Consider the following 20,438-nt stretch of genomic DNA (forward strand, 5'->3'; position numbering starts at 1 on the left):
GCAGGAAGATGGCTTAGAGGGAGCTACACTGATAGCTTGAGCCTGGCAGGTTAGAGCAGCGTTTCCCAAAGGGTTGCATGGGAGATGATTGTAGGTGATACTCAAAACACTTTCTATTTTTAATTGCTATGAATTTTTCACAGGTACTAGAAAAATATTGGTTTTCCTTTTATGGCACTGATATGAAGTTTCCTTTTAAAATGAATTTATTGTGTGAAAGAATTCGCCAATTTAAGGAAAAATATTAAGTACATAAACTGTACCTGCGGCACACAGGTATGTGAGAATTCATGATGCTGATTCCCAAATGGCTGACATTTGGAAAACCTGGTTATAAGCGGGTTCTCAAGTAGGTTCCTAGACCCAAACTCCAGACACCCAAACTCAGTGCAGCTAGTGACGAGTGGATTTGTTGTTTGGGGTTCATGACGCTGACAGGTGAAGCAGCAGATAGCACATACATAGAGTGGGATTTGAAACGGAGCTTGTGATTACAGAATCCCTGTGCCAATTCCATCTCCTATGCCAGCCCTCATCAGAGACATCCTTTCGGCCTCTGATCCAAAGACTCGGCTGATAACAATGATGATGATGATAATGATGTGGTGATGATGATAGTGATAATGATGAAGATAGAAATGATGGTGATGATGATGAAGATGATAATGAAAGTGATGATGATGGTGGTCATGATGTGGAAAAGATGATGGTGATGATGATGGTGGTGATGATGATGATGGGATGATACAAAGTAAAAGAAATAGTGCTGAATACTTACTATATACACTTAGGATGTGCCAGACCCCATTCCAGGTGCTTTAAGTGATTTGTGATTGCTTCGTTTCATATTATGAGTTAGGCACTATTATTATCTCCATTTTTCAAATGAAGAAACCAATGCTGGGTACTTTATACATGTTATCAGTTTAATCCACACAACAAATTCACAAAGGTCATAATCATCCCTGTATACAAAGAAGTAAACTCACCCAAGATCATGCAGCTAGTCAGTGGCAGGTTGGAGACTCAGACTCAGACAGTCTGACTCCAGAGAGCTTGTCCCTAACCACTACACTACACTACACTGCTCCTCCAAGAACAGGACAATGAATGAGTCGTGTCTCTGCCTGTGAAGCTCAGTAGGGGAAGTAGATGTGTGGGCACTTAACACATCTGAGTTAAACAAGTAACATGTTAGACTTTATTAGTAGATGCTGTGTGTACACAGGGGAATGGGAAGTTGATTCTGATCTGTGACATCCTGGAGGGCTCCAGGGAAGAAGTGGCATTTGATCACAGCCTTGAAGGTCGTCAGTAGTTGAGAGGATGAAGCAGGGTGGGGGGGGCACTCTAAGATGAGAAAACAACAAGAGCAAAAGCAAAAGCAGGGAACCTGGAAGTGCAGGGTGAGCTGAACGATGCCCTGAGGAGATGGTTAGCCCAATTAAGGCCAAAGCCTTCCCAGGGTCTTGGGGAACTTGAGGGGTGATGCACTGCCCCAAAACATGGATCCTCTTCTCATCTCCAACCCATTTTGATTTTCTTATTTTGAGCTTTTTTTTTTTTTTTTTTTTTTTTTGCTGTACACGGGCCTCTCACTGCTGTGGCCTCTCCCACCGCGGAGCACAGGCTCCGGACGCACAGGCTCAGCGGCCATGGCCCACGGGCCCAGCCTCTCCGCAGCATGTGGGATCTTCCCGGACCAGGGCACGAACCCGTGTCCCCTGCATCAGCAGGCGGACTCTCAACCACTGCACCACCAGGGAAGCCCTTATTTTGAGCTTTTTTATGAGTGCTTTCAAGAAAGACAGAGGGGAACTTTGAGTGGTCCAGTGGTTAAGACTTTGCCTTCCAATGCAGGGGGTGCAGGTTCAATTCCTGGTCGGGGAGCTAAAATCCCACATGCCTCCTGGCCAAAAGACTAAAACATAAAACAGAAGCAATATTGTAACAGATTAAGTGTACCCCAACCTGACCCTAGATGGAAGGTACAAGAAATTTAAACACCACCTCGGTGAGCTTATTATTCCGATAATACCAAATAGCACATGGCATAATTCAAAATTCAGAAATGACAGGAAAGTTGGGAGGGAACGTCACCCACAATCCCGCTAGGCACAGAAATCCCTGGTCAACATTTTGCTTTTTTTTTCTCCTGGTATTTACTCAGAGCATATTTTTTAATAACATAATCCTGATCACACTGTATGCAGTTTTGAATTTCACTTTTTTCCCCACTTACCATTTTAACACAAAGCTTTTCATCATTTATTGCCATTCTATGTAAACATTTTTAGTAACTGCATAAGTTTTATCACATACCAGAGTTTATTTAACCACGCTCTGATTTTCAAACATTTGTTTCTTTGTCAAATTTTGGACCCTGTAAATAAGGTTTGGGTGAAAATCCTTGTGCATGAAGATTTTGCTGCATTTTGGATTCTAACACTGGGACAGAGTCCCAGAAATGGAATTACTGGATCAAGGGAAAGGAGCATACATGAACACCTTGGCTACATAATGACAAATGGCCCCATCATAGACTTGGAGTTGGCCACAGATGCAGCAGGATGTCTCTGAAAGAAGGACTCAGGTCAGTGTAGGACGATGAGCACAGACATTAGAGTCAGACAGACCTGGGTTGGAATCTTATCTCTGCCTTGTGACCTTGAGCCTCAGTTTCCTCATCTGTAAAACAGTATTTCTCAACCTGGGCATTATTGACATTTGGGCTAAATTCTTTCTTGTGGGGACTGATCTGTGCATTGTAGGATGTTTAAGAACATTTCTTCCCTCTACCCATTAGATGTAGTAACAGCCCCCCGGACATGGCACCAGAAATATCTCCAGATATTGCCAGACATCCCCTGGGAGGCAAAATCACCCTGGTTGCAGATCACTGCTCTAAAGCTAAAATAATATAAACATACCCTATAGAGCCTGTGAGGAATAGAAACAATGCACGTGAGGTGCTTTTTCACAGTGCCTGGTATAGGGTAGGCGCTCAATGAATGGCAGCTGGGACTCTTCATGTAGAGCCATGTTTCTCCACATTTTCCATGTGCAGGTCCCCTGGGGATCTTCCCTGCCCACCTGCCACTCAAAGAGAATTTCCTCCTCTGATTCTTTTTTGAGGTTCTTGCATATATTTTCCTGCTGTGGCAAATGGAGAGAAGGAGGGTCAGACTCTAGGTTAGGCTTGATAAGAGGCAGAGGGGTGTAGGGAAGCAAACCTTCCCCCCCACCCCGCCCCACTGCTATCTGTTTAACTCCTGCATCACTGTTCAGATATTAAGCTTAGTGGATTGTACTCTGGTTAGGTCGTCTCGATGAGGCCTTAGGACTCTGGCAACATAGAAGTTTCCTTTCCTCTGACAACTCCTATCAGAAATAGTGGACACTTGGAATCTTGCCTCAAGAAGGATTTTTAAGGCTGCATCTACACTTAGTGGATACGGGCTCTGTGATTGACTAAGCATGTCTGCCATGGGCATGGAAGAGAAAGGGGAATATTTGCCATTTCCACCCTCAGGTGAGACCTCATCTCCATAGTCTCACTCCCACAGAGGGGGTGAATGGTCCTCTTGTCAATCTTCTTTTGAAGAGGTGGCCCTTTTCCTCAGATAGGAAATGGGAACCTAGAAGGCAGGTCCTGGGCCTTCAGAGGAGAAACTCCTGCCTCTCACTGAGCCTCACTTTCTTGGGTTTGGATTTTAGGTAGAAAGTGTCATGTTAAAAAGTACAGCTGGATGGCAGAGAACTGGTGGGCTCTGCAGGCTTGGTTTCAGCTGGGCAATGAAGGATTGGGAATGGGGGCTTTAAACTCCAGTAGGAGTTGATGTTTCAGTCATGAGTCTGAAGGCAGAATTCCTTCCTCTTCAAGGTCCTCTATCTTTTCTCCTAAGGCCTTCCTTCAACTGACTGGATGAGACCCACCCACATTATGGAGGGTAATCTGCTTTACTGAAAATCTACTGACTTAAATGTTGATCCCATGTAAAAAATAGCTTCACAGCAATATCTAGTCTAGTGTTTGACCAGCCAACTGGGCACCATAGCCTAGCCCAGTTGCCACATAAAATTCACCATCACAGGTATCTTAGAGGAGCGTCTCCCCAAGTGTGCAACACCTCCCACTGTGCATGAGATGATTTCCAGCGGGACAGGGGCAGTGCCTTAAATAACATTGGTCATGGGAGTGACTCTTTTAAATTCTATTTTAATGCTAATTACTTTCAGAAGAAAGGCTCCACTTGATATGAGCCCCTAACAACGCTCTCACTCATTATTTATAAGAGTAGAAAGCAGGACCAGAATTCAGCTATAAATTGATTACGCTGTTTCCTTTTCATCAGGTTAACTTTCACGATGACCTTCTGTTGATGGCAGGTGATACTGATTTTCCGTTTATGGCAGTGACATAATGTTTCCTTTTTAGATATGTGTATTTTTAAAAACAAAGGGAGTCCATTGAAGATTAAGTAAATAATGGTACGGGTGGTGTTTGGATTCAGCTACACTCACGAAGGTCGCTTACAAGCAATCCAAGTTTGAGAAACACCATCTTAGCCAAGAAAAGTTGGGGCTTCAGGCCCAGCCAGCATCCCACAGGAGGATCTTCCCTCCATGGCCAATCTGGGAGCCTGCAGCTTTGGTTTGATTAAGGAGAAGGCTGGTTTCCTTCTGAGAAAGCGTGAGAAAGACCAGAGTGTTCTCAAGGTTTGCCAGCGTTGAGACAAGTAAAACATGCCCCTCAAGGAGCACAGTTAAGTGCATGGATTCTGGAGCCAGACTGCCGGGGTCAAATCCGCCCTCTGCTGCTCATAGCTGTGCACCCCTGAGAAGTTATTTAACCTCTTTGAGCCTCTGTTTCCTCATCTGTAAAATGGGTTTATAAAGGTACCTACTTTATAGGGTATTGTGAGAATCAAATGAATTAGTGCTATCGCATAACAAGTGTCATTTAGGACTGAGTCGCTGTTGTTGGGAACGACTGACAGAGAAAAAGACACAGTGCTCTAAATGCTGTACCCAAGAAAGTACAGTGTGATATGAGACACAGGGGAGTGCGGGAGATTCCAGGATGGCTTCCTGGAGAAATTAGTATATAAGCCGATACCTGGATAATCAGTAGGAGTTAGCCTGGAAAAGAGGAGAGAGAGAATGTTCTGGATGGATGGAATAGTGTATGCCCAGGCTTAAAGGCAAGTGACAGTTCTTGTGACTGCAAAGAAGGCAGTGCTGGTTACAGCAGAGGATGTGACAGAGGGTGTGTCCCAAGGTGAGGGAGGCCGGAGGCAGACACATACAAAGGGCTTTCTGTGCCTTGTTAGAAACGAGGGGTCCCAGAAGGGCGGGACTGGAGTTATCTTAGCAGCCCTCTGTGCCTGAAACAGCACCCCAGACCTGGAAAGCCCTTGACAGTCGTGTGGTGAATGAACAAATGCTTTCCTCTCTGCTTGATGTGTGACCTGGAGGTCTCATGGGACCACTCCCATTGAATGAGGGAATCTCAGGATGGAAATCTCTGCCGAGATCTCCAGGCACATCTTCTCTGCAAGCTTTGGCTGCCTGAAGGATCTGAAATGTTACTTCTGTCCACAGGTGACCTGGTGTCCCGAGCAATGCATCACCTGCAGCCCCTCAACGCCAAGCACCATGGCAACGGCACCCCCCTGCACCACAAGCAGGGGGCGCTCTACTGGGAGCCCGAGGCCCTGTACACCCTTTGCTATTTCATGCACTGCCCGCAGATGGAATGGGAAAATCCCAACGTGGAGCCCTCCAAAGTCAACCTGCAGGTGGAAAGGTAAGACTTGTGTTGGCTTTGGATGGCCAAAGAGAGGGGCTCCCTTCTGGCCAACACCACCTTATGGTGAGTAGGTATTGCCTCCAGGGTGGTACAGGAGTGGGGGAGGAGAGGGATGCTGGGGGTCAGAACTGCCCAGTTTCCAGAAACTCACTGCAGGGGTCTAGATGACCTTGAGGGGTTATCAGAGACCTGGGTGGAATCTTTGAAATGGGTTTGCATAGGGCTGGCCCAGTTTGGGATAAAAGTGGCCTGGGTCAGAAGAGAGGGTCTGCAAATCTGGAGGGATGAGGCCTCTGCAGTGCAAGGGGGCTTCCTTGTGAAGGCAGCTTAGGGGGATCCCAGCTCCTTGGGTGGGAGATGTTTTATCTTCATTTCACCCTGTCTGCCCTGGGGATTCCAGGGGGAAACCATAACACTTGCTCAGCCAGAAGTGGGCCTCTCATGTGGGCAGAAGACAGCATAGCAGTTCCCATGAAGCAGAATCCTCATGGCAGAGAAGGAAGGGAGGGCTCCCTGGAAGAGGAAGCTCCCTCTGACCTGGCTTCTGCTGCTCCCCAGCGCCATCCGTCCACGTCCCCATGCCTCAGCCTCCGTATCTATAAACGAGTAGCTGCACTAATCGCTTTCCAGGTTGCCTTCTACCTGGAAAATCCCAAGATTTTCTGAGGATGGTTTCACCCTCTCAGAGGCAAGGAATCCAAACCACCATCAGGAAAGGAGGCTGCCTGGAGGTGTCCCCTCTTCCCCTGGGTACAGGTCCACAGAGGTGTGGACCTGTTCCTAAGGGAACATCTCCCCCCAGCATCTCACAAATCAGGCGCCTCCTCCTGTGTACACAGGCTTGTTCACTCTAACTACTGCAGTAGTGACGCTGTTTATCGAGTGGTTAAAGAACAGGCTCTGTGATCCAGACTTCTGGGTTCAAATCCAGGCTCTTCCAATTACAAGCCAGGGTGTCTTGGAAAAGTGCCTTTAACCTCCCCGTGCCTCAGTTTCTTCGTCTACAAAATAGACGTCCTAAGAATAAATCCTTCATAAGGCTGTTTGAAGATTGAATGCATTGAACAGTGCCCAGCACGTAGTAAGTGCTCAATAAATGTTCCCTTTTATTATTGTTGTTGGAGATCTTATCCGCAAATAGCCGAACAACTCCCAATTTGGGCTCAATGCACTTTTCTCTGTTAAATGGTTCCAAGTGGTTTTAAAACACTCACTGGATGCTCTGTTTCTGCCAGGATGGGTCGGGCTTAATTGGGCTCCTAAACCATGTCTCTTGGCTTTCAGTTTAGAGTAGAGGATGGAGGATGAGCGAGACAGAAGTTGACTCTTTTTTTTTTTTAATCCCAAGTTAGCATCAATATTTCAATCCAGTCTGGAATTAACTTAATCAGAGGATTACTCATGTCTCCCGCCATCCAGGCCAAATCAGTGGGTGCCGTGTGCATATTTTCACGTGCCAAATATGCCCAAAGTGGAGAGATGGCAACGTGCCCGTGGTCCCTGGGCAGAAAACAGCCTCAGTCAGACACACCAAGACGTTGCTTTCTATGAGTATGAATCGTGATGGCTGGGAGGATGGAAACTATTGGCCTTGGCCTTTGGGGTACCTAGTTCTTCAGCCCCCATCCCTACCCCAGCAGCCTGTAGAATAGGGCAGTTTCTCTGACTCGCCTACCCCGCCACTCTTCAATTCCCGCCTCTATGCAGATGACACCCCCTCCATCTCCAGCCAGACGTCACCACCTCTGAGCTCCAGAACGTGATCCAGCTCAGCCTTCCAGTTTCCACTGTCAAGTCTCACACTCTCAGGCTGGTTCTTCTCAGGGCACCTTATTCTCTTCTGCCCAACACAGTAAATGTGTGTGTGTGTGTGTGTTTATTACCTGTGAGCTTCATGAGGGCACAGAACACATCTGTTTTTGTTGTCACGCCACACCTAATGCCAAGCTCAACATCTGGTATATATCACAAAGTCAGTAAATATTTGTAGGATGAAAGAAGGGACAAATCCGTTGATCCAACTGCCTATGGAACATTTCCATCAGGAGTGCCCACAACCACCTCAAAACTAAAGCCAACATCTTTCCCCCCAAACCGACTGTTCCTCCTTTCCCTCCCGCCCCCAGTCTCTAAGAATGGCATCACCATCAACCCGGTCACCTCGGTCAGAAAACTGGGACTCACTCCACACTCCTTCCTCTCCTTCCCTCCTTCCTACAGCCAGCTGGTCAGTAGGTCTCACCGATGCTACTTCTGTGCCGTCTCCCGTTACTCTAATCCTTCCTCCCCAGGTGGCTGCCTCACTGCATGGTTCAGTCCCTCGTTTCCTCTTACTGCTATTACTGCATTTGATTTCTAAGTGGTCTCCCTGGACGGGAGGCTTAATATTCTCTGACCAGCTCCATCCTCATGGCCACCAGACTGAAACTTCTAAAATATGCATCTCATCGTGTGACATACCCCGTGCCCCCAACTCAACACAGTTGCATGGCTCCTGTTATATTTTCTGTTATGTAGTTTCCATCTTCCCTTCCGGAATCTATTTCAGGATTCAGAGTGTAGTTGAAGTGGCTGTAAGTCTAGGGGGACCATCTAAGGATTCCAAACTTTCTGGGACAAGTTTTAAAGAGGCATGAGCTGCAAGGGGGAGCTGAGTAAAGAGAACATGTCCTAGAATTTGTCAGAGTCAATTATCTTGGTCTTTCCATTCCTCCTTGGCTGAATTTTCAGGGGACGACACAAAACAGAAAACACTTGTCATGTTTTGAGTTCTGTTCACTTTGGTCCTCTGGAAAGAGTATGGATTTAGGAGTCAGATCGACCTTTGGGTTTGGATCCCAGCTCTGCTTCTTCTAGTTCTGGGACCTTGAATGAGTCATTTCACCCCTACTGAAACTCTTCTCCTCAACTGTGAAATGAGAACAAAACCAGCCTCTTGGGACTGGTGTAAGCAATTAATTAGATACTGTAGCTAAGACATCCAGTGCCATGCCTGGCACAAGGGGAGCTCCCCTCACCCCCACCAAAAAGGAGCTGATATAATACATCTTCTTTTTATTTTTTGGCTCTCAAATGTTATTATCGTTGTCCCTGAAGGAGCCTGTGTATGATTCCTTCCAGACGAAAAGCTGTTTCTTCCCGTTCCACGATAGGCTAGGCGTTGATATTTATTAGCGTCTGAAAACACACAGGTAAGGGCTTCAGAGGAGAGAGGACTCTTGTTTCCAGACAAGTGTTTACAGCAGCTTCATACCAAAACTTACAAACAAGACGTTTCCAGTGGGAGGTAGGATTCTAATTTGGAGCTGGTTTTTTTTCTCTTTTTCTGTCTTCTTTTTCCCTCCAAATCAAAAACATTTCCTTGACTCTCTATCTCTGTCTGGCAAAGTCAAGTAAGGCCATGGTGTTTATATGGTTTTCCATAAACTCTTCAAGAACAGGAGCTGAATATTATGTGCTTTTTGTCCACGCCGAGCAGAAGGCCTGGAACATATTTGTTGACTGAAATACGGATTGTGTTGTGCCTCAAACCATCTCTGCTTGTCAGAAGAGCCTTTCTTGGCTGGAGTACTTGGAACTAGGCCTCCGTATACCATTTGACTCTTTCATGTGGGCATAGCTTTCCAGTTGCTACATTGGTTTTGGATAGCTTCATTTTTCATTGTGGGGTTTTGAAGAAGCTCAGTACCAGTATAAAATTTCTGTAGTTTAAGTTGTTCCAGGACTTTGGCTACTATTTTTTGAGCTTCTGAAATCTTTCAGTCCCTCAGATACTTTATTTAGGGAAAAAAAAAAAACTCAGATAAATCTTATATGATTATGATTAGGCTATATTCATTTTACAAATAGTAGTGATAAATGTAAACACCTCAGTTTTGAGGATGGGGGTCATGTGAAGCTACTACTATTTTTTAATAGAATCATCTTAAATCTATGACAAAATTTCCCTGCCCCAAATCATTACTGGAAAGACTAGTGATTCCTAGATGTGTTTGGCCATGAATGATTTCAGTAATTTGTCATCATAAAATTAAAAGGAGTAGGATAAATAGGAGTGTTTTGTTGCCCGCAGTAACTGATCGTGCCCGAGAGGAACAGAGATCAGCTTCACCTAGAAGACTAGACAATTAGGTAGTTTTACTCTCCCCGAGTCTCATGGGAAACAAACCAGAATTTACATCTAGGCAGTGGCAGCTTTCGCCCCTTTTGTAACAGAGCTGTGTAAACAGATGTGGCAGACATCTGTTTCCCTGTGTCTACCAGGGAACTCTCAACCACAAACATGAGTATCCAATCACCAACTATTTGAGGAAAATGAATGGAAGAAACAGAACAGTCTTAACAAATGGAAGAATTTACACTTGAGGAAATAGAGTTAATAAAGAAAACATACCAGATATTAGAAGTTAATGGTACCCAAATACATCTTCTAAGAAACCCTCCCAAAAGATCACCCCAGCACATCAATATGTGACAGGTGATATCCAAATTTTAACACACTCCAACAGACATACCCAGGGTTATGCAAAATTTCCAGCCTTCTAATTATAACCCTTCCCCTTTCTTTCCCATCAAGGAATGTATATCACAACACAAGTGAGCAGAGGTATCCTTGATACAAGCAGCACTACTAGTAAGAATGCTTAGTTGCAAGAGTTGAACCTGCTGAGCAGAAAGAAAACCTCTGGGAGGCCCAGTGTAGGAAGAGGGTTAATAAATCCTTGTCACTCCTGCATGAGAACCTGACATTGGGTTAATTTTCTAGCTCTGTTTCCCTGGAAACATGATAAGAATTACAATATCAACTGTGTTACTAAGCAACATTGCTTATGGTCAGAATGACCCTAGGTTGGTACATTAGATCTGGCCTTGTAGTACTATAGATACTTGGTATAAATACCAAGTATTTATAGTACTTGGTATAGTACTTCCAGAGCTTTGGGCTTCCTTGAATTCACTGATCCTTATAACTGGCAATGTCCCTTGCAGGGACCTTGAAAGCTACTTCTGTGGAGTTGTTACAAGAGATATTGGGGTTCATAAAGCAGGGCAGTTCTCACAACCACCTAACTGGGTCTTATCTCCTTGCACCTGAGTGTCACTGGGGCAGAAGGTAGCTCTGAGACGGCTGGGTGAATCGTTATAAAGACTCCCAGTAAAAGGAACGTCTGATGTTGTCATGAGGGACAAGTGTGGCCTATGATGGTCCCACGAGTCTAAATGTTTAGTAGGGCTTAAGAAGACTTCTGGAGGGCATTGAAGCTGGAGAAGCAGGCTTTGAGCCCACACAACCTGGAGCAGTGCCCAAGTTGCACCCCAGGATTGCTCAGAGCCATAGACAGTGGACTTTATACCACTGAGGCTGAACTTTGGCCACTCCCAGCAGGACCTCTGTCACCATTACCCCTGAAAACTGAATGTCTCTGCTACCACTCTTGTCATGTTCCATCTATGTCACACCACTTGCTTCTAAATCAGTGGAGCCTGGGTCACATCCCTGCACCCTAGTAGCAGGGGTGTCTGGAAAGGTGAATTTCTACCTTGTTGAACTATGGAAGAATAATATGGGAAATTCTCCAAACGGTAAGGTCATCAGTGGTTCCAAGCACCCAAAAAAGTTGACAAAGGTTCACTACACTCTTCGACTTTACTCTTTTTTAAAATCAATAACACACAAGTGAATCATTTGCACAGTTCAGTACTTCTGACCATTATTAGCCACACAGCTCACAACTGATTGGCTTACACACCACAGTGAATACTCCCCAACATAAAGACTGCTTGGGCTGACACCCTAGGAACCTCAACAGCAAGAAGGAGGAGACAGGAGGACTGTTTTTTCCTGACATCTTAAGCAGCAGAGGAAGAATGCTACTTTCTCACCTTCTGGAGGGCAGTGATCACATCTGGCACAAAAGTCCCCTAAAATGTCCACCCAGTGCTAGTGGGTCCTGGAGAAATTCATAGTCAATGTATGAATGGGGACAACCCAGAGTGGGAGAACCATATATTAGACCTGTTTTCTGCAGGGCTACTTGTGGGCTTTTGTGGGCTGGCCTGGAATTCCAACCATTATATAAATGGTTCTAATGAAAAACAAAATGCATGTTGAATTCTAAATAATTAACTTAAGAAACAAAGTTTTAAAACATGATCTATTTGTGAAGAAACAAAGTTTTAAAACATGATCTATTTGTGACATGAGTGTTACTGCAATTTATTTCATCTGGCCAGGGTAAAAGCAACTCTAATCCCAATATTTTTCAAACTGTAGGTTACAGCCCATTAATGGGCCATTAAACCAATGCAGTGCAGAGATTGGCAAACAATAGCCCACAGACCAAGCCTGGCCTACTGTCTGTTTTTATAAAGTTTTATTGGAACACAGCCATACCCACTTGTTTACATATTATTTATGGCTGTTTTTGCACTTGTGGTTAGTTGTGACAGAGACCAAATGGCCCACGAGGCTGAAAATACTATTTAGCCCTTTCCCCTGATGCTGTGGGTTATAACCTGCATTTCTAAAAAAATTAAGTAGAATTGAATAATAAAATAAATCGAAGTAGCTTGCATTGAGGGAAGGTAACTATGTTTCTTGAAAGTTTGTTGGGTTTTTTTTTTTTTTTTTTTTGGTTACATTAACTTAACTGGAGTTGATTAACTTGCCAAGGTCATGCAGCTAACGTTGCAGAACTAGTGTCTGAACTCCTGGCATCAGGCCCTGCTCTGTGCTTGTCTTCGCTAGTCTGTCTTGCTGTCCATGGACTATGATTTTAAAGAAATAATATTTGAAAGCCTCATCCCTAATCTCTAGAATCTTTTTATAATCTTTATGAATGTTTACAGGATATAAAACTAATATACTTATTAAATAAAATATAAGTACACAAAAACTTTAAAGAAGAAACTTTGAGTCACCCATAGTCTCTGCATCCAGGAATAAGCACTGAGACCATATGGGGTATTTCCTTCCAATCTTAGTTTTCTGTGTATATTCAAAACGTGTTTGGCTGTTTCACAAAATAAGGACTGTTCCATCATTGGATATGGAATTTAAAGTCAACAGAAAAGCTGAGAACAGGCATGTCAAACATGCTTCATTCCTGTCGAAGATGATAAAACTGAGGCCTAGAGGGATGAGTGGACTTTTCTGGAGTCATAAGCATATTTTCAGTGGATTTGCAAGGCAGTGCCACAATGCCTTGCACATGCTTTGCCCTCTTCTTGGACCACTGCCTCCCCTCTGCTCCGTCATCTCACTACCCCCATCCGTTCATCCTTCAAGACTCATTTTAGGCATCACCTCCTCCAAGATCCCTTTCCTACAACCTCAGGATGCACTGAGTGTCCAGGCTCTAGCTCAGTGGATAGCATATAGTAAGTGCTTAATAAATGCTTGCAGAAATGAACAGAGCTGGGTCTGAAACCTATATGTTCTGGCTTTCGGCCCAAAGAGCCACGTTGCCAGTGTCAACTCAGACAGCCCTTAGATTGCCACTGGCTCTACTGATCACATGCTTCAGGCCTCAGTTTTCTTAGCTGTACACAAAAAATAATCATTCCTACTTCATGGAGCTGTTTCAATGACTAATGAACTAACTTATGTAAGTGCCACACACAATCACTGACACTTAGCAGGTGATCCGTCAATGGCAGGGGTTATTATTTACTTCTTTAAACCAGGTTGACCTCCTCTTAGACATTATAAGAGGTTTTGATCAACACTTAGTATGTGGCAGGTCCTGCTCTATACGTCGTGTGTATTAACTAATTCAATCATCACAGTACCCCTTGAGGCAGAAGCTAGCCTCACCTCTCCTCATTTCACAAATGAGGAAACTGAGGTGCAGTGAGGTTAAGTAAGTTGTACACTTGGGCAGGTCTGGGAGTATCAAAGACATCAAATGAATGCTGCATGGCTATAGGGAAGGAAGCTCTCTGCTAAGGGAACAGAATGCATACCATGGAGGGCAGGAAGGTGAGAAAACAGAAAGCGAGACCTTGTTCTGAAGAGGTGTTGGGTAGAGCAACAAATTAGACAGGAAAGAAGGTTGAGAGACCCACCAAGGTGTCAGGACTTTCTCCTATAAGGAGTGAGGAGCTGGAAAGGATTCTGAGAAGGGAGGTGAAGAGACCAAAACTGCGTCTGATTCCTTGTAAGCCCTCCCTTGATGGAGGCATAAGGATGCCTGAAGGAAGGTAATGAACATTTGATGCACCTACTATGTGCCATGTGCTATGTGAGCTACTTTACTTTCAGAGTTTAATTTAATCCTTACACTCAACTTTGTGAGGTAGAAATGCCTTCGTCTACAGATGAGATGATTAAGTCTAGTTGCTACTAGTAGGAAAATGCTATTTGGAAGCTATTTAGGTAAAGCTAAGGACCTTCACAGTGCATTAATTATATCTCTGGATATTTTTTATTGTGGAGCCAGAGTTTATATCTTGGTTCTAACACTTACTAGCTCTGTGACCTTGAACAGGTTACTTAACCACTCTGAGCCTCGGTTTTCTTATCTGTAAAATGAGAGCTATCATAGAATCTGCTTCAGAGGGCTGTTGTGAAGCTATTATGTGTTAATATATAGAAAGCACTTAAAATCCATCATGCATTAGTCTCTTTATAGATAATGGCCATTATTATTCTGTCATGGTGCTTATAACCTAGGTGTATGCTATAGCAGGCCTTCTCAAATTTTAACGTACATTTGAATCCCCTGGGACCTCATTAATATGCAGATTCTATTCATTAGGTCTGGGGTGGGGCCTGAAATGCTTCATTTCTAATAAGCTCTCAGGTGGTGCTGATGCTTCTGGTCCATGGAGCACCACGTGAATAACAAGATACTGTGTTGTCATTCATTTCCCCAACCTACTCCACCCCCCATTTTCAGTTACATAAGGGCAAGAAATAAGCCTTTTGTTGATTTTTGTCTCTCTGGTAGAGCTTAGCACATAATAGGTGCCTAAGAAATATTTCTCAGGCTCTGGGGGCTGGATTGAGCCTTGCAGGGCCTCTACTCTTACCTCATGAGATGCTGGACCCCTCTGCAATTTGCCGAAATGAATGGATTTCAGAAGTCAGATGTGGCCAGCCTGTGGAACTCTCAGGCTTTGGAGAGGCAGCCAAGGGAAGGTGCTGAGCATCCAAATATAATGATCATCTTCCACTTAGCAAGGTGGCCAGCTCCTCTCAAGAGGCTTGGGAATAGCAAATTAACCACAAGTGTGCAGGAGCAAGGTGAGGCAGGATTTGACAGGTGTCCTACCCGGGGAGAGGCAGCAGGGCAAATCCTAAACCACACCAGCTAAAGGGCTGTTAAACACATCCAGCCAAAAAAAAAAAAACAAAAAACAGGGCTTCCCTGGTGGCGCAGTGGTTGAGAGTCTGCCTGCCGACGAAGGGGACACGAGTTCGTGCCCCGGTCCGGGAAGATCCCACATGCCGCGGAGCGGCTGGGCCCGTGAACCATGGCTGCTGAGCCTGCGCGTCCGGAGCCTGTGCTCCGCAACGGGAGAGTCCACAACAGTGAGAGGCCCGCGTACCGCAAAAAAGAAAAAAAAAAACACGTCCAGCCCTCAGGGCTTGTCAAACTGTTTACACGCAGTTGCCCAGGAGTTTTCTCCCAGCCAAAGGGGGTGCAGTTGCTCCTGACCACAGGTAATAAGCTGGGGGCTCAAGTTTAAAAACAGCCCCCTCTCCTAATATGGGGGGTTAGTCTGAACAAATGCATGTGCTTCACTTGTTCATTTCAATACCCAGGTCTTTTCTGAATCCCAGTTAACTGGCTGCCACAGCAGTCTGGTCTGGTCTGACACCAGCTTCTCTTTATTTAAGGGAAAAAGAAGGGAAACCTTACCTTTATGATACAAAGACTAAGGAACTAGTAGTGCTGCACTATCCAGTATAGTAACCACTAGCCATGCAAAGCTGTTTAAATTTAAATGAATTTAAATTGAATAAAACTAGAGCTTCAGTTCCTTAGTATCACTCGCCTCTTTTCAAATACTCAATAGCTAGATGTGGCTAGTGGTTCCTGCGTTGGATTCCGCAGAGATAGGACCTTTCCAACATCACAGAAACTTCTATTGGACGTCGCTGAACTAGAGACTCAGTGCACATAGTGTCCCCATTGCAGGAAAAAGAGCCCATGATAATCCCACTCCTGAAGCAATAAGGTAGGAAGTGTAGGGACCAGGGACCAGCTCCCCTACCAAGGCATTTTGCGTGTTTCCGTGTTTTGATCATCTTAGAGCTTTTTCAAAGCGGCCATCATCATCATCACAACCAAATTTTACCAAGTACTTACGACATGCTAGCCTCTCTTCTAAGTGCATTAGTCATTGGGTCCTCACGAGAATCCTGCAAGTGTAGTAGCGTATCTTACACTATCGCAATCTCTTATCTTTTCCTGAGTAAATTCAGGCTCAGAGAGGTTGTGTAGCTTGCCCAGGTCACACAGCTAATCAGGGCAGAACTGAGGCGCAAAGGTAGGAAGCTTGAGTCCAGAGTTTACTCTGTCAACGGGGTGCCGTGCCACGGGGATGGGAAGGATGTCAGATGTGATGGGGAGGGCATAGGATTCCCTGCAAAGGTTAAAAGTCTGAAAATCTCCCAACAGGAACATTCTTGTTTTAATATGCTTCTTCCACCTCTACACTTTTCCTTCTAAGATTCTCCCTGGCTTAGGCTTTAATAAATATCACTAATATAAGTGGAATAATGGTAATCAAATCATTTCATCAGATTCAACAACAGTTAAAGACCTTTGAGAAACATGTTAACCTCCTGAAACTAATTGCTGGATATATATATATACAGACCCTGCCTCTTAAATCTTTACCTCAGTGCTACTTGAGCTTTTCATTTCTTACTATACTTTTCAAAATTGTTAATTACTTGTTTTATTTACTACTGGACTTTTCATTCAGTTGTTCATTCTTCATTCATTCATTGAACACGCATTGAGTGTCTGCCCTAAGCATAGTAAAAGGAAGAGCTGGTCTTTATCGGAGTCTTCTGTGTGCCAGGCACCACTATAAGCACTTTACATGAATTAACTCATTTATCCCTCATGACAACTCCAGGAGGGAGGAATTGTTATCGTCATCCCCAGTTTATAGATGTGGAAAGTGAGGCAGAGAGGATAAGCAACTTGCCCAAGTTCACAGGGCTCAGAAGTGGCCCCGTGCTGGGGAGGCGGGGCCCAGGGACCTCTCAGGACTCCTGCCTGAGCAGCTCATTTATCACCAAAGATAGAAAGTGCCAAGGTTCAGAAGGGAGGTGCAGATAAACTGCTGAGGAACTCAGGGATGATGGTCTTTGAGTCAGGCTTTGAAAGATGGATAAGATCAGGCATTCTAAGGGGAAGGAGCAGCTGGCAAAGGCTCCAAGGTAGGAAATTGCAAGGTACATGGTGGGAAGCATGTACCATAGACCAGCTGAGTTGGACCAGAGGCCAGACTGACCTTCAGCTGCTTTGCAGAAGTGCAGATGGTTAGCCAGTTGTTAAAATGCTAAAATAATTCTCTATGAGTTGGTAAAACGCTGCTGCCCCCCATGTCCCCTCCACCACCCTCATCCCCCGCCTCGTGTCCTGCAGCTGCCCCATAAGAGGTCCTGTCTGCAGCAAGACCATAGGAGTTAGGTGGTACCTGGGCCTTCCCCATAGTCAAGTATTTAAAAAATCCTCGCTGAGTTGAAAGTCTATGGGAGAAATACACATCCTGCAGGTGTTGATGGGCCTCTGGTCCTTCCACAGTGGGGTTAGGGTGAAGGTTTGAACAAAGGAAGAAGCATAAGCAAAGTACAAATGGCTGCTCATCCTTCAGGACTCAGCTGCATCCTCACCTGTGCTGTGAAACTTTGTGCCCCTCACCCCCAGTCCCCATGAAGCCCTCTGTGCATAATTATAACAACTCCTGAGTGCCAATGTGAGCCAGACCCTATGATAAGCTTTTCTAGATTATCCCACTGAAATGTCCCAGTCACCCTCTGAGATACTGTAACTCTGACTATTCTACAGATGAGGAAAGTGAGGCTTCGAGAAGTCCAAGGATTGGACCAAGGTCACATAGCTAAGCTAGTAAGTGGCTGGGCTGGAGGCTGAGCCCAAGCACTGTGATTCCAGAGCCTGTGTCTTCTTGACCCCCTACCGTGTGGCCCCAGTCATCACTCTGGCTTCCAAATGGTACTCATTTGCTTCCAAATGTCTGTCTTTGCTGCCAGACTTTGAGCTCCTCGCCAGCAGGGACTGGACTTTGATCATCTCGTGCTCTCTCTGGCAGCCAGCCAGGCCTGGCACAGAGTGGATGGGGATATAAAGATCAATCTGAGTGCATGGCAGCAGGAGGATATAGCAGAGGGTGATGTAGGGACCAGTCAGAAGATTCCTGCAAAAATCCCAAGAGAGATGACAAGTGCATGGCTTGGCGGAGTGCCAACCTCTCTGTCCCCCAGGCGAGAGATGTCACCAGTGGCCTCCTCCTTTTGCTGAATGGCCTGGAAGAAAGCTACATTAGACTTCTTGGATTTTTGATTCTTTCTCATTTGCCTAGAACCGGCAGCCCTTTGCTTGCCCTGTGTCTGGGGCCTCGGGCACCATATGTGAATGTTGTGAACGTGCAGGAAAATTCTTTTTGAAGAACATTAAAAGGGCGAAAATTAGCCCTTGAAGCTGCCTAGTGTAAACTGAGGGCTGGCCCAGGATGGCAAAGGCAAACGAGAGCCAGAGTGCGTGGGACCAGAAAGGCCTGCAGAGAGAGGGAGAAAGAGAGAGAGAGAGGAAGAGCATTCTCTGAGCTCAGCCCGCTTTCAAACCATCTGCCCCTGTGCCAAGTTTTCACTCTTTTTCATCCTTTCAGAAATAGTGATATTGACAGCTGCCAGCACATAGCTGGGTTTCACATGCTGTGGTTTCCCAGGCAGTAAAGCTGGTCATTTGCCCTGAGCATCAGAGCATCTGAGTTGCCCTTTCATTCTTCAAAGTCTGACTTCCCAGACGAAGCCTATACATGTCTCCGTGTATCCTAGGCTATAGTTTTCCTAGGTTTCTTGATTGAATCACATTCTCCCCTCCATCCATTTTGCTCTCCTCATGGACTGCATATGTTTACAACTACAATACAGGTGCTATAAATACAAATTTTTATATGATCGTATCTTTTTACTGAAAAGCTATATGTACTCCTTTTTTTTAATTTTGGAAAATACAGAAAAATGTAAGAAAGAAAATTAAAATTATCTACAATTCTACTACCCAGAGGTAGCCAAAATGATTATTTAGTCTATTTTCTTATCTCTTTTTTTTCAAGACAAATTAGCCTTTTTAAAATAATTGTACTGTGTATATATAATTTTATATCTTTTTTATTTCACTTACTAGTACGCCATAAGCATTATCCTAGCACTACTACAGAACATTCATAAACATCATTTTTAATGACTGCAAAATATTCCATCTTGTGAAGGCATCATAATTTGCCTAACGGTTCCCAGGTTGCTGGGCATTTGGGTTGTTTCCAACGTGTGAATTGGCTGTTCTTTTAAAACTGCCCATAGTGGCATGACTAAAACACCAATGTTGAGGGAACGGATATAAAGAGAGTAGTCTGTCTGGAGCAGAGCAACGGAGGGGTTAATTTATGAGGCCTCTGATAGCCCGGGTGAGGGAGAAATTACAGAAGAAGCAGAGCACCAGGAGGTGGGCTTCCCCAGCCCCATCCCGTGCCACGTCTTTTTCCAGGAAGAAATGCCTTGTGGGAAACATCAGGAGTGGCCCCACCCAGCCTGTAAGGTTTCCAGCCACAGTCATTATCAAATCTCCTGGAGTGAGTGCTTCACGGTTTCCGGGGGTCTTCCACCCTTGCAATCTCCCTGGATTCCGGAAGTGGGAAGACCAGCCGCAGTTGCTTTTCACAACTTAAGAGACTGAAAGAAAAGTCTAGAAAAGTCGTGAGATTTGCCCAAAGCCATGCAATGGAGTGGTCAAATTGAAACCAGAGGGCTGCCCTAGGGATCCCTGGAAATCCCCACCCTCCTTCCCACACTGCTTCTAGAATGGGGAAGAGCATTCCAGCATTATCAGAAAGCAAGTTTTGAGTCTGACCATGTACAGAGTTCATTGCACATGTACTTGGCCGTGTCTATAGATATGGAAGTTTCCACGATTCCAGGAACTGTTTGTTGGTTGGCTGGTTGGTCGGTCATGTTTGTAATTCTGGATTTAAAGTTTTTGCTCTGTTTTTAGGTTTTCCCCGCAGATAAGAAACATTCCCTGGGAAGGCTTCCTCAGTTCTTTCAAATTGGTGTGAGGAGTTCAGTCAAGATTCAGTAGGTCAGGTTCAGGCCTGCCCAGGAATTTAGGCAGAACATGCTGGCAAAAGAAGGTGACTATTTTCCCAGGCTTTGTTCTCACTGAAAAGTTTGAACTCCAAGGCTGGAGCTAGCCCTTTTGGCAGTCCTTTGTCACACTGCTCTCTACGAATTCCTTACACAGAATCCCACCCATCACATGGCCATTCCCCAATCCGTTATGGCAGCAGGGTGTGGAAAGAACATTTTTATGAAGAAAAAGGGAAACCAGGAAAGTATTGTCAAAGTCAAGGACCAACCTGTTGA

General features: G+C 45.0%; 1 protein-coding gene across 2 annotated transcripts in view; it reads left to right on the forward strand.

Annotated features, from left to right (window-relative positions):
* Positions 1–20,438, forward strand: part of ABTB3 (ankyrin repeat and BTB domain containing 3) — a 305,219-nt gene that overhangs the window by 193,321 nt on the left and 91,460 nt on the right. For both annotated transcript variants that reach the window (XM_060023901.1, XM_060023902.1), the window contains one exon: positions 5,605–5,809. In XM_060023901.1, coding sequence (XP_059879884.1) covers positions 5,605–5,809 — 205 coding nt within the window. The remainder of the gene's footprint in view (positions 1–5,604; positions 5,810–20,438) is intronic.

Source organism: Delphinus delphis, chromosome 11 (assembly GCF_949987515.2).
Source record: "Delphinus delphis chromosome 11, mDelDel1.2, whole genome shotgun sequence".
In the NCBI taxonomy this organism is placed as follows: Eukaryota; Metazoa; Chordata; class Mammalia; order Artiodactyla; family Delphinidae; genus Delphinus; species Delphinus delphis.